The sequence below is a fragment of the Schistocerca americana genome, chromosome X (genome assembly GCF_021461395.2).
Source record: "Schistocerca americana isolate TAMUIC-IGC-003095 chromosome X, iqSchAmer2.1, whole genome shotgun sequence".
NCBI classification, from domain to species: domain Eukaryota; kingdom Metazoa; phylum Arthropoda; class Insecta; order Orthoptera; family Acrididae; genus Schistocerca; species Schistocerca americana.
Window position 1 is genome coordinate 312,679,385 of NC_060130.1, and position 12,778 is coordinate 312,692,162.

Here is a 12,778-nt window from a genome sequence, read left to right on the forward strand (position 1 = left end):
ATGAGTGTACTCACCTCCAAATCCTTGAACGTCGTACACTTACTGGTTGATGTTATTGTGACACTCTACTCCTTCCCTATTTGAAACTTTTCAGCCATGTGTTTGGTGCTGGCTTCATTTTTATGGATGACAGTACACGACCGTATTGAACAGTACAAGAAGAGCAGCTCTTGGAATGAGAGCATATTCAGCAGATGGACTAACCTGCCCTTTCCCCCAATGTAAACCCCATTGAGAACATGTGGGATGCATAGGGAGACGTATTGTAGCACATCTGGTTGTAGCACTGACCATCCAGCAGTTGTCAACTCCACTGTAGGAGGAAGGGAATGCCCTACCTCAAGAGCCCCACACTAATTTTATTGCCAGCATGGGAGCACATTGCACAGCATGTGTTGCTTTTTGTGGTGACTACACTCCCTATCATAAAACCATGTCCCACCATTTGTAATGTCCAGGGGACCATCATAAATTTGTGCAAAACTAGCTAATACTTTAAGGAAAACATCATTTACCATTTTCACTATGGATTCTTCTGTCTTCAGTAGTCATGATTGTTAGGTTTAAAAACAAAATTGGAACTATATGGGTTCAAAAAAAAGAAATTCAGAATATTCATATGATTATAAAGGACATTTATGTGAGGATTCTGATATTATGGACATGCAATGAGAAAATTGTAAGCACCATTTCAAGGAACTGCAGCTGGTGAGGCACGTTAGTGCCTTCCATTACCTACCATACAGTGATAGCTCACCAACATGTTGATGTTTCTTTTGTGTTTATGCACTATCCAATAAATTTTGTGTTACATGTACAAAAGGTGAGTTTAATATCACCGCCAGTGTACATGCATATGGATGTAGATGAGCTGGTAGGGGTCTTGCGGCAGAGTAGCATCATAAGCTAGAAGGCAGTCACAGAGTGTCGTATGGGCATAACTGTCAACACAGATGTTTTCTTGTTGGCAGTGAAAAACTGGGCCAGTCAGTTCTTATGCTCTGGTCAACTAACACGAATGTGGCTGCAGCCATGTGCCATGGTCTTGGTTCCAAGTGCTAGTTGTTTCAGTCATTCGCACTGATCATGTTTTGTGGTTTTCTCTGTGCCAGTCTCTTTGCACTGTTCTGACCCTCTGCTGCTCCATAGATTGACCTGAATATTGAGTTTTTCTTCTTCTCCTGGAACCAGCTTTCAGGTCGAGCACACACCATTGGCTAGAATAGTGGTGTTCGTGCTGACAGCATGACTTTGGGGCATTGTCATGTCTGTGCCAACAAAAGTGGTGAATGAGGATGTTTTTCCACATGTGACACTTTTATTTCATTTTTTTTTTTTTCATAGTGTTCATTGGTGGCTACCACGGACCCAAAATTTTTGCAATGGTGGCAGGAACAGTTGTGTCTCCAGAAGCAACAGCATCAACTTTAGCAGGAGCAAATGCAGAAGCTACTTAAACAGAATACAGAATTGATCTACTCTCACACCATACTGGTGGCAGGCCAGGGACCTGCACAAAAGCCTCCTCTTCCACCCTCATACCATTAGCCAGTTTTGATGAGTGTATGGAAAGGCAGAATTACCTGCACTGACTCTTGCTGCACTGCCAGGTAAGGTGTATTGTTGACTCTGCTGTGCAAAATTTGAAACCCTCTACTGAGCCCAAGAAACTGATATTTCAGGATTCTGTCAGTTTCTGACACAGTATTTTGGATATCAAATGCATGTGGTGGTGGCACAGTTACAGTTTAAACGGTATCACAAGTGCCCAGGGCAGTCACTCACAGCCTGTATCACTGACTTGCCAAGTCTCCTGTGCAATTAATTGTCTCCAGTGTGCTACCACCATGTATGTGGACTCATTAATTACTGACATGATGGTCCAATGAGCACACAGCCCTGAGGTCCAGACTAGGGCCATGGCCTTGTCCCACCCTTCTTTAACTGAAGTTACCCAGATTGCTGAATCACATGGACTTACAGCAGCAGCAAGGGATTTACTTTCAGACAATTGACAGGTGGTGAAGTTAGATACACATAGTAAGCAGTCCACAGTGCACAAAGGGGCTGGCCAGGCGATCTGGTCTTCCGCTGAGCCTCAGTGTGATGATGCCATTGACGATGACCTTGGTGGGTACTAGTAAGACAAAGAGTTGTGATCCCTGATGATGACATTTTTCATGCTTTTGGTATTGCTCTCCTTCCATATCTCCTTCTGCTCAGTGGGCAAATCGGTTTGGACTTTGCTAGTTTCATTCCTTGCCCTTTTGAATTTTGTCTGCCCCAGGAATTTATGAAATATATTTGGAGGATTTGATCAAGGACATTCCCTGCTGTGTCAACTACTTTAATGACATTTGGTTCACAGACTCCATGCGAAAGGAACATGTATGAAATCTGCAGGAAGTTTTCCAATGCCTTCTGGACAACAGCCTTCATTGCAAATTGGAAAAATGTAGTTTTTTTGTCCCTAAAACTGCATTCTTTGGATCATGTTTGGCAAGGATGACATCTGTTTGGACAAGCACATCAAAGCCATTGTCAGCCTGCTGGTACCCAAGAACCTGATGATGACATTTTTCATGCTTTTGGTATTGCTCTCCTTCCATATCTCCTTCTGCTCAGTGGGCAAATCGGTTTGGACTTCGCTAGTTTCATTCCTTGCCATTTTGAATTTTGTCTGCCCCAGGAATTTATGAAATATATTTGGAGCATTTGATCAAGGACATTCCCTGCTGTGTCAACTACTTTAATGACATCTGGTTCACAGACTCCATGCGAAAGGAACATGTATGAAATCTGCAGGAAGTTTCCCAATGCCTTCTGGACAACAGCCTTCATTGCAAATTGGAAAAATGTAGTTTCTTTGTCCCTAAAACTGCATTCTTTGGATCATATTTGGCAAGGATGACATCTGTTTGGACAAGCACATCAAAGCCATTGTCAGCCTGCTGGTACCCAAGAACCTGAAGGAATTCCAGTCCTTATTGGACAAAATTTCTAATTACCCTAAGGCTATTCCCCAAGGTGGGCACAGAACGAGGTGGCGCAGTGGTTAAACACTGGACTCGCATTCGGGAGGATGATGGTTCAATCCCGCGTCCGGCCATCCTGATTTAGGTTTTCCGTGATTTCCCTAACTCACTCCAGGCAAATGCCGGGATGGTTCCTTTCAAAGGGCACGGCCGACTTCCTTCCCCATCCTTCCCTAATCTGATGAGACCGATGACCTCGCTGTCTGGTCTCCTTCCCCCAACAAACCAACTAACCAACCAAGGTGGGCACATTTGCCATTCTCTTAACCAGCTTCACCAAAAGGGCATCAACTTCATGCGGTCTGTGGACTGTCAATGACATTTTCAGTCCCTCAAGCAGTGTTTGTGGTCCACTCCCTGTGCAGCTTATTTTATGCTGGGTAAGTCATTAACTCTGGCCTCTGACGCATCCCAGTATGGCGCTGGTAAGTCCTATCACAACAGAATCCAGATGGCACCAAGTAGCCCAGTGCTTATGCATCGAAGATACTTTATTAGCAGTGCAAAGTAATTTTTCGCAGGGGGAAAAGGAGGAACTGGGTATCATTTTCTAATAAATTGCACATGTTTTTGTGTGGAGCAATGTTCCTAGTCATCACCAACCACAAGCCACTGATTTCATTATTTGGCCCTCAGTCTAAACTACTGGATAGGACTGCCAACCAATTGCAGGGGTGGACATTCTTTCTCAGTAATTATTATTGTGATATTTGTTACTGGCCCACCATCCAGCATGCTAATGCAGATGCACTATTGCAATCACCAGCAGTACCTGATCCTGAGTTTGATCAACAGGAGGCTTTCATTTTCATTTTGGACGATACCTTGCAACAGATGATGCTGGATTTTTTCTTTCACTGGATGGGAAGTTGGGGCCGCTATAGCTGCTGACCCACTTTTCTGAAAAAAACATCTCCGCAACCTAGATGGGATGGCACAGGTGTGCCCCTGCAAGAGTGGATTTGGTGTAACTTACATTTTTCCTACTACAAAATTGACTTGAGTTTGTCCAGGAGTTCCACATGCTTGTCTTGCGGGATCAAAGCTGTTGAAAAGTCGTCCCTCCAGCATTGTGTCCTCCCATACTGCAGCTGTTATGTTGCACTGGATTATGTCTCATATAGAGACTTTGACATGATGATGAGCATACTGGTCGACGATTGATCATGACACTGGACATCTTGTGGAGGCTAGTGTGACCGGTGCAGGGAACCAGGCTGACCAGGGCATCAATTCTCCCCTTCCCCTTGGCCAGTCCCAGAGCACCGTTGCGACTGAGTGCACATTGACTTTACAGGCCTTGTTTTGGGAAATATGTGGTTTTTGGTGGTGGATGCATTGTCCAATTTCCCATATATAGCCAGTCTGCCCTCTGTGATGTCAACAGCAACTATTCGTGAGTTATTATTTGTTTTCACTATCAAGGGATCCCCATGGACTCTCGTATCTGATAATGATTGGCAATTTGTGCCACGAAAATTTTAAGGTTTTTTGCATTCACAGAAGCATCCGGCATCTCAATATCACCCAATTTCACATGGCTTCTAACTCAGAGGTGGAGTGATTCATGCAAACATTCAAGACACAAACAAAGAAGTCCATGTCTACCTCATCCCATGATGATGCACTTTCTAGCTTTCTAGCCATGTACTGTGCGACTACAGTCGGAGGGTGCAGTTGAGTGGAACATTTACAATGGCACCAGCCACAGTGCCTCTTAGATTTGTTACATGCTGATTTGCAGGCCCTGGAATTTCATGTCCCACTGCATTTTCCATATGGGGCTGCTGTTTGGGCATGGTCTTTCAGCCAGCAGCAGCGGTGACTGCCGAGTGTAGTGGTGGACCAGAAAGATAAGCTTTTGTTTGTGGTGGATATCAGTCAGCTAACCGATCATTCAGATCAGCTGCATCCGTGACCCATTGGACTTTTAATGCTGCCATCTCCACGCTAGCTGAGCGATGGGATCAGTCACATCATTTGCCCAGTAGGAGACTACCAATTGCCACAGCATGCACACCTTCTGCCAACACTCCACACCCTCTCTGCACTACTTTCACTCCAGAATAGGGAGCTATCAGCAATCATTCCTATGATTCTTGACGGTGAGGCTATGGACTTAGGACCTGAGCCCTCCTTTCTTTAGTCACCCGTAGATGAATTGTCACTCCTGCTGATGTCGTCAGACTAGCCATTATGCCAGCCTCCACAGTCTTTTGCCGTTTTGGTGCCCTAGCAGAAACCAAGCCATTTTCGGCCATATGTGGCCTTTTCAGGAGGAGGGGGGGTGGGAGGGGGGAATTAGTATCCCCACCAGCATACATACATATGAATGCAGATGAGCTGGAGTAGGTCTTGTGGCAAACAACGCAGAAAGCTATCATGGACAGTGCACACAAAGTACCATATGGGCCAAACAGCTGACCCAGGTATTTACTTGCCGGCAGTGATAGGCCAGGCCAGTCAGATCTCATGCTCAGGTTGCCTAATACAGAACTGGCTTTTGCTTCTTGCTGTGCTCTTTGTTCCACATGCTAGTTGTTTCGTTCATTCACACTGATCGCATTTTGTGCTTTTCTCTGTGACAGTCTGTATGTGATGTTCAGGCTGTCTGCTCTCTGGTAGACTGACCCGCATGCCAAGGTCCCCTCCCCCCCCTCCCCCACCCCCTCTGGGGTCCAGCTACCTGCTTCCAGATCGAGCACCTGCCATCAGCTGGGGCAGTGACACTTATGCCAACAGGGTAAGTCCACAGCATTATCATAACTGTGCAGAATGGTGACTCATTTCATGACTACAGAAAACTTTGGTCTATCTGTTCTGCTATCTTTTTCTTCAGGCATTGAAAAAATACAAGACGTATTAAATAAGTAATGCAACACATCTAATTTCTGAAAGCAGGTTGGTTTTATTCAGGATTCCAATATACCACATTATTCTCCACTCATTGCTTGCATATGGCATCATATTTTGGGGTAATTCATCGCTGAGGAATAAAGTATTTATTGCACAAAAGCATGTAATGAGAATAATAGCTGGAGTCCACCCAAGATCATCCTGCAGACATTTATTTAAGGATCTAGGGATATTCACAGTAGCTTCTCAGTATATATACTCTCTTATGAAATTTGTTATTAACAACCAAACCCAATTCAAAAGTAATAGCAGTGTGCATAACTACAGTACTAGGAGAAAGGATGATCTTCAGTATTCAAGATTAAATCTAACTTTGGCACAGAAAGGGGTGAATTATACTGCCACCAAAGTCTTTGGTCACTTACCAAATAGTATCAAAAGTCTGACAGATAACCAAAAAGTAATTAAGAAGAAATTAAAAGAATTTCTGAATGACAACTCCTTCTACTCCATAGAGGAATTTTTAGATATAAATCAAGAAAAAAAGAAAAAACAAAAAAATTATAAAAAATTAAAAAAAACGAAAAGAATAAAAAAGTTGTTATATTAACTTAATTATGTCGTTAAATTAACTTAAATATGTCATGTATTGGAAAATTTGACTCGTTCCACATCATTACGAAATATTGTATTCATAATCCATGGAACTAGTGTGGTGTCACCGCCAGACACCACACTTGCAAGGTGGTAGCTTAAATCGGCCGCGGTCCATTTAGTACATGTCGGACCCGCGTGTCGCCACTGTGTGATCGCAGACTGAGCGCCACCACAAGGCAGGTCTTGAGATACGGGATAGCACTCGCCCCAGTTGTACGACGACATTGCTAGCGACTATACTGACGAAGCCTTTCTCTCATTTGCCGAGAGACAGTTAGAATAGCCTTCAGCTAAGTCCATGGCTACGACCTAGCAAGGCGCCATTAGCCTTACATAGTTTGAAAGTTATCATATGAAATGTCTCATCAAGAATGCTGTATTCATCAAAGAATAAAAGATAAGTATTCGAGGAGCTGCATACTTTTCTTATGAGAATTCACTACTAATCCTGTTCCAGAATTCACGCCCGTCTGCCTTAGATAGCGTGCATTTAGGCCACCTCTATCTACAAGGTGTTGGCACATTTTCCAACACATCAACTAGTATTAATCTAATCTAATCTAATCTCTAATCTAATCTAAGCAAAACCCTGTTTTTAAACATAACCTCCATTCAAATGCGATGGCCTTATGCCATCTTACTGGGAGGGCTTGTGAGCCCGTATAGTACCACTCTACTGGTAGACATTGGAGCTAATGTCTTGCTTTATCAGTAACCTCCTCATTATCCATATACTGGTTCCCGTGGCATCCATCCTTCATTGGACCAAACAGATAGAAGTCAGAAGGTGAGAGATGTGGGCTGTTGGGTGGGTGAGGAAGAACAGTCCATTGAAATTTTGTGAGCTCCTCTTGGGTGCACAGACATGTGTGAGACCTTGTGTTGTCATAGAGGAGAAGTCCGTTTGCATTTTTGTGATGACAAACATGCTGAAGTCATTTCTTTAATTTCCTGATGGTAGCACAATACACTTCAGAGGTGATTGTTGCACCATGAAGGAGGACAGCAAACAGAATAACGCCCTTCAGAGACCGAGAAGGCCAACACAGTGACTTTATCAGCTGAGGGTGTGACTTCGAACTTTCTGTTCGAAGGAGAGGCAATGTGGCACCACTCCATGGATTGCCGTTTTGTTTCTGGTTCGAAGTGATGAACCCATGTTTCATCACCTGTGATGATGTTTGACAAAAAATTGTGATGATCAGTCGCATAACATGCAAGCAATTCCCCACAGATGGTCCTCCATTGCTCTTTATGGTCTTCTGTTAGGTGACAAGGAAACCAGCAGGCACACACCTTTGAGTACCCAAACTGGTAGACAAGTGTGTCAGCACTACCAGTTGAGCGGCAAGTTGCTTGTTTGTGATTTATCCTCAAATGAGAGTATCTGTATATTCCAACATTGCAGGAGTCACAGCTGTCTGCAGCCAGCTGGCTTGTGAGAAATCAGACAAGTTTGCGCAACCTTGTTGTGATGATGACACATGCCTTGCCCAATGACTCACAGTGCTTTTGTGTGCTGTCAGGTCTCTGTAGGCATTCTGCAAGTACGTATGAGTATCTGTGATGCTCTGGTTTTCTACCGAAAGAAACTCAATGACAGCTCTCTGCTTGGAATGCACCTCCATTACAGGCCCCATTTTCAAGGCTATGTATAGCACAATCACCAATTAGAACTTCATGAAACTGTAGGGGCTGAAGCAGGAATATTTCACAATCTCTCACAACAAATTCCACATTTTTTTCAACCGAAATTGACTGAGGGAAAAAAAAAAAGGTTGCATCACTTACTGAATGCTTCTGTGTTATGCCTCTGAATGTATTCTGTTATTTTTACCAGTTTTAAATGAGGATGAAATGAACTTTTTGAACACTGCATGATAACTCTAAGTTATATATTATTTATTTTCAGGTGACTACATTGCAGCCCTTGAACGCAAGCAAAACCGCCAAGGTACAATCTCCAACTATGTACGAATTTACTGTAAATGGGACGTAGTTAATAACCCCCCAGACAGCACATTTCTACAGCAGCCAATGCGTGCAAGAATTGCTGGTCAGGTAACACCAAGCAGTGCACAGATAAGTTCAGGAGGATTGGAAATGATCGAACTGCCTTTGAAAAGAGACCCAAATGCAGTTGCTTGTTGCCAGGTATAGCTGACACTTATATACCTAATTTGTTTATGTTCCTGTGAGACTGTACTTTATTGGATAGAATGGACAGTGTTGATGAGATATGTGTATTTTTGATAATACAGAAGGTACAGTAAAACCCCCTTTTAACACATTTCAGTAGATTGACCCAAAAAAGTGCAAAATGCAGATAAGTGTAAAATACAGGAAAGCATAGGAAACACAGCAAGAGAGAATGAATAAATTATTCTTACTGTCATTCTCATTATACTGTTCAAAATATGAAATTGAAACAATTTAAATTCAGCCTATTTAAAAAATGTGACAGTTAATTGTTTTTCTTTCTCTAAGTTATTTGTGTAATCAATCTCTTATCAGCAGAACATTTCCAGATTGGCTAAAATATGCTGAAGTTAAGCCTCTTTACAAGAAGGGGGATAAAGAGATACCATCAATATTGTCTAAGTCACAATTTGGATTACTTAAGGGTTCTGATATAGAGAAAGCTATTTACACTTACTGTGAGAGTGTACTTAATTCATTAGATAATAAATTAGAGGCTACTGACATTTTCGGTGACCTGTCAAAAGCCTTCGACTGTGTGAACCACAGCATTTTCTTAAGTAAATTAGAATATTGTGGTGTCACTGGCAATGCTGTGAAATGGTTTGAGTCTTATGTATCTGACAGGAAACAAAGAGTGTTGTTGTGAAATATCTGTGCAGTAAGCAGTCAGTCTTCATCTGACTGGGAATTAATTAATATGTGGTGTTCCTCAAGGTTCCATCTTGGGTCCATTGCTTTTTCTTGTGTTACATTGCCAGATGCTAAGTTTGTTTTGTTTGCAGATGATACAAACATTCCAATAAGTAGCAAGTCAAGTACAGATTTAGAAATTGCTGGTAATCAAATTTTCACTGACATTAATAAGTGGTTTAAAGCTAATTCACTGTCATTAAACTTTAAGACCCACTATATGCAGCTCAGAACCTGTGAAAGATTTCCTTTCAGCATATGTATAACCTATGAAAACATGCAGATCAAAGAGGTTGACAGTGTTTAATTTCTGCGGTTACAACTCGGTAATAAATTCAGTTGGGAAGGGCATACCACAGAATTGCTTAAGTGCCTAAACAAGTCTGTATTTTCAGTGAGAATGATGTCAGATGTAGGAGATATAAATACAAAAAAACTTGCACACTTTGCTTACTTTCATTCTATTATGTCATATAGGATCATATTCTGGGGTAACTCATCAAACCAAGCAAAAGTTTTTAGGGTGCAAAAGCATGTGATAAGAATCGTTTGTGGTGTAAATTCAAGAACATCATGTAGAAACCTGTTCAAGGAACTTTGTATTCTAACCACTGCTTCCCAGTATATTTATTCCTTAATGAAATTTGTTGCAAGTAATACATCTCTATTTCCAACCAATAGCTCAATACATAGTATCAATACTAGGAATAAAAACAATCTGCATAAAGACCTAAAATCACTTATCTTGGTCCAAAAAGGGGTCCAATATTCAGGAACACACATTTACAATAAATTGCCAGCAACCATTAAAAACATGGTTTCAGATAAAGCACGGTTTCAACAGAGTTTGAAAGACTTTTTGATAGGCAACTCCTTCTACTCTATAGATAAATATCTTAACAGAGACTGTTAAGCCAGCTTAAGTAAAAATGTCTGTTCGATTTCAGTTTTGACAGCACTTGGTCACAACAGTCAAGATTAGGTATTTTGTGTATGATAAATTTATTAATAGTGCGTAACAATGTTTCATTCTGACAGGGTGTTAACTCTGTAAATATTAGCTGTTCCAGTTTAGCACATTGTATTCACCGATTTCGACAATCTCCTGACAAATGATCAGGGTAGTAAGTCAAATGTTTTATGTTACACTTTCTGACATGTTCCACACCTATGAGAATCATCTCATTTTTGGGGTCTATGGGACAAAAACTGAATCTAATCTAATCTAACTCTACTGTTTCAGAAATCATATTAAAAAGATATTAGTGTTCTAATGTAAGACTTATTATTGATCATCAGCATAAAATCATAATAAATAAAACTTGTAACACAACACTGATTAAAACACTAAAGTTGGCAGTCTTTCTTTGTAAACAGAAAATAGTAGACATGAAATCTAAGTTTGTTGCCGACAACGAGGGCACTCAGTTCATGGACTTCCTAGATGAGAAAGAGGGCAGAAATTTTTGTCATGATATGGAGTATCTTAAGGAGGAATGTTTAAGTCTGACATCAATTTGTACCAGCCTAAGACTGTGCACCTGGTACAGAGTAGCTTATTTCATGTGAAAGCAAGAACGATTTGTAAAAGCTCATTATGGAGATGTCCCTCTTCAAAAGTAGTGTTTATTTGTATAAATGACTGTGAAATTAAATTAAAGCTGTTGTAATACAATGCAATGACCAGAAGGACAGTTGCTTCTAGAGTCACTATCATCAGATCGTGATTATCATTAAGACAGTGACTCAGCATACTTTCCCACTCTTCCAAACACTGCGAACCTATAACAGGTGACCATGATCTGAAATGCTGACAATGAAAATCTTACTTACTGTACTAACACTACATTACATGATAATTAACTTTGCATATAGGCTGCATTTTCTGCTTCGTTCCAAGGCTGACTTTGAGCAGGAATACAATACAATTTTTGCAGAAATCTGTATGAAAATCAGTGTTGAAGGTCACGATAATGTCAAAGAAAACTTAAAATGTGGTAAATGTTGTAACATGGAATCATTAATGATGGGAAAGTGTTGTATTGTGAGAATAAGACTTGTGTTGGGACTGACAAAAATTGACTTAAAAAATGGGAAAATGTAAAATGCGGGAATGTAAAAAAGGGGTTTTACTATATTTGGAAATTTTTATTCACTACTTTGGGTTATCGGGTGAAATTCCATGTTAAAAACTCAAAAGTCCTTATAATTTTTTAACTAGGTTTTAGTGGGCACCAGTGTCTTACACTGCAGACTGCTAGTCATCCCCAGACCCAGAGCCTCCGATCACGTGCCATTAAATCACTTGTTGTCTCAGGTTGACCCATGCAGCAGACTAAGATGGTCTCTACAGCTCAGTTTTGTGGGCTAAAACTAGGCCACCTGCCATGCTCCCATCTATAGTGGTCATGAGGCCACTATTTTATGTGACATAATTGCAATGATGCTAAAATGTTCATGTGATGTACATCTTTTTGGGCCAATACTATTTTATGTCACTTAGATTTATGTACAAGAGATTTACTTTAAAATAATTAAAAGTATTAATCTATTATAAACCAAAAAACTAAACTAAACTCAGCTGGAACAGCGCATGAAGGCCCAACGGTACTGACTGGCCACCGTGTCGTCCTCAGCCCACAGACGTCATTGGATGTGGATATGGAGGGGCGTGTGGTCAGCACACTGCTCTCCCAGCCATATGTCAGTTTACAAGACTGATTATAAACCAAACTAACATAAAATATCTTGTTTAACTGATAGTCTCACACAGGAAGCTCACATCTCTTGTAATCTGCCTCCATCGGGACTGTTGTAGAATTAAGAAGGATGTTATTTACATTTTGAAGACTGTTTTGTCAACACTATTTTGCTACTAATTTGGCAAAATCAGTTAAAGAGGACACTGGGATGATTTCTTTGAAAGAACATGGCCAAATTACTTCCCCAATCCAAGCTTGTGCCATGTCTCGATTGACCTCATTGTCAGTTAGATATTAAAGCCTAATCTTTCTTCCTTCTTTGTTCCATCTGTCTCTCTATTTAGGTTTTCAGACATACCAATTATTTTCATAATGCCAGTATTCCACCACGAGATTCATTGAATATCAGTGTGTCCCTGTCACTTCTGACAACATTCTCATCAGCTTTGTCTACCCGAAGATAGAATTTGGAATGTATTACTCTGAACTCTGTTAACATGTAGGAGGCCATTGCATTTATTTTGTATAATGCCATAAAAAGTAGTTAGTAAACTCTTTCAAGTTTCTTGGAATCATAAATGCCATGTCTGCCTTTGTATTAAACTGTCATGTGACACAAAGCATGAGTTGTTTTAT

At 40.9% G+C, this 12,778-nt stretch overlaps 1 protein-coding gene across 1 annotated transcript in view; it reads left to right on the forward strand.

Moving 5' to 3' along the window:
- The window catches only part of LOC124555286 (Hermansky-Pudlak syndrome 3 protein), a 175,999-nt gene that overhangs the window by 22,612 nt on the left and 140,609 nt on the right, over positions 1 to 12,778 (forward strand). The window contains exon 3 of the mRNA XM_047129159.1: positions 8,461 to 8,702. Coding sequence (XP_046985115.1) covers positions 8,461 to 8,702 — 242 coding nt within the window. The remainder of the gene's footprint in view (positions 1 to 8,460; positions 8,703 to 12,778) is intronic.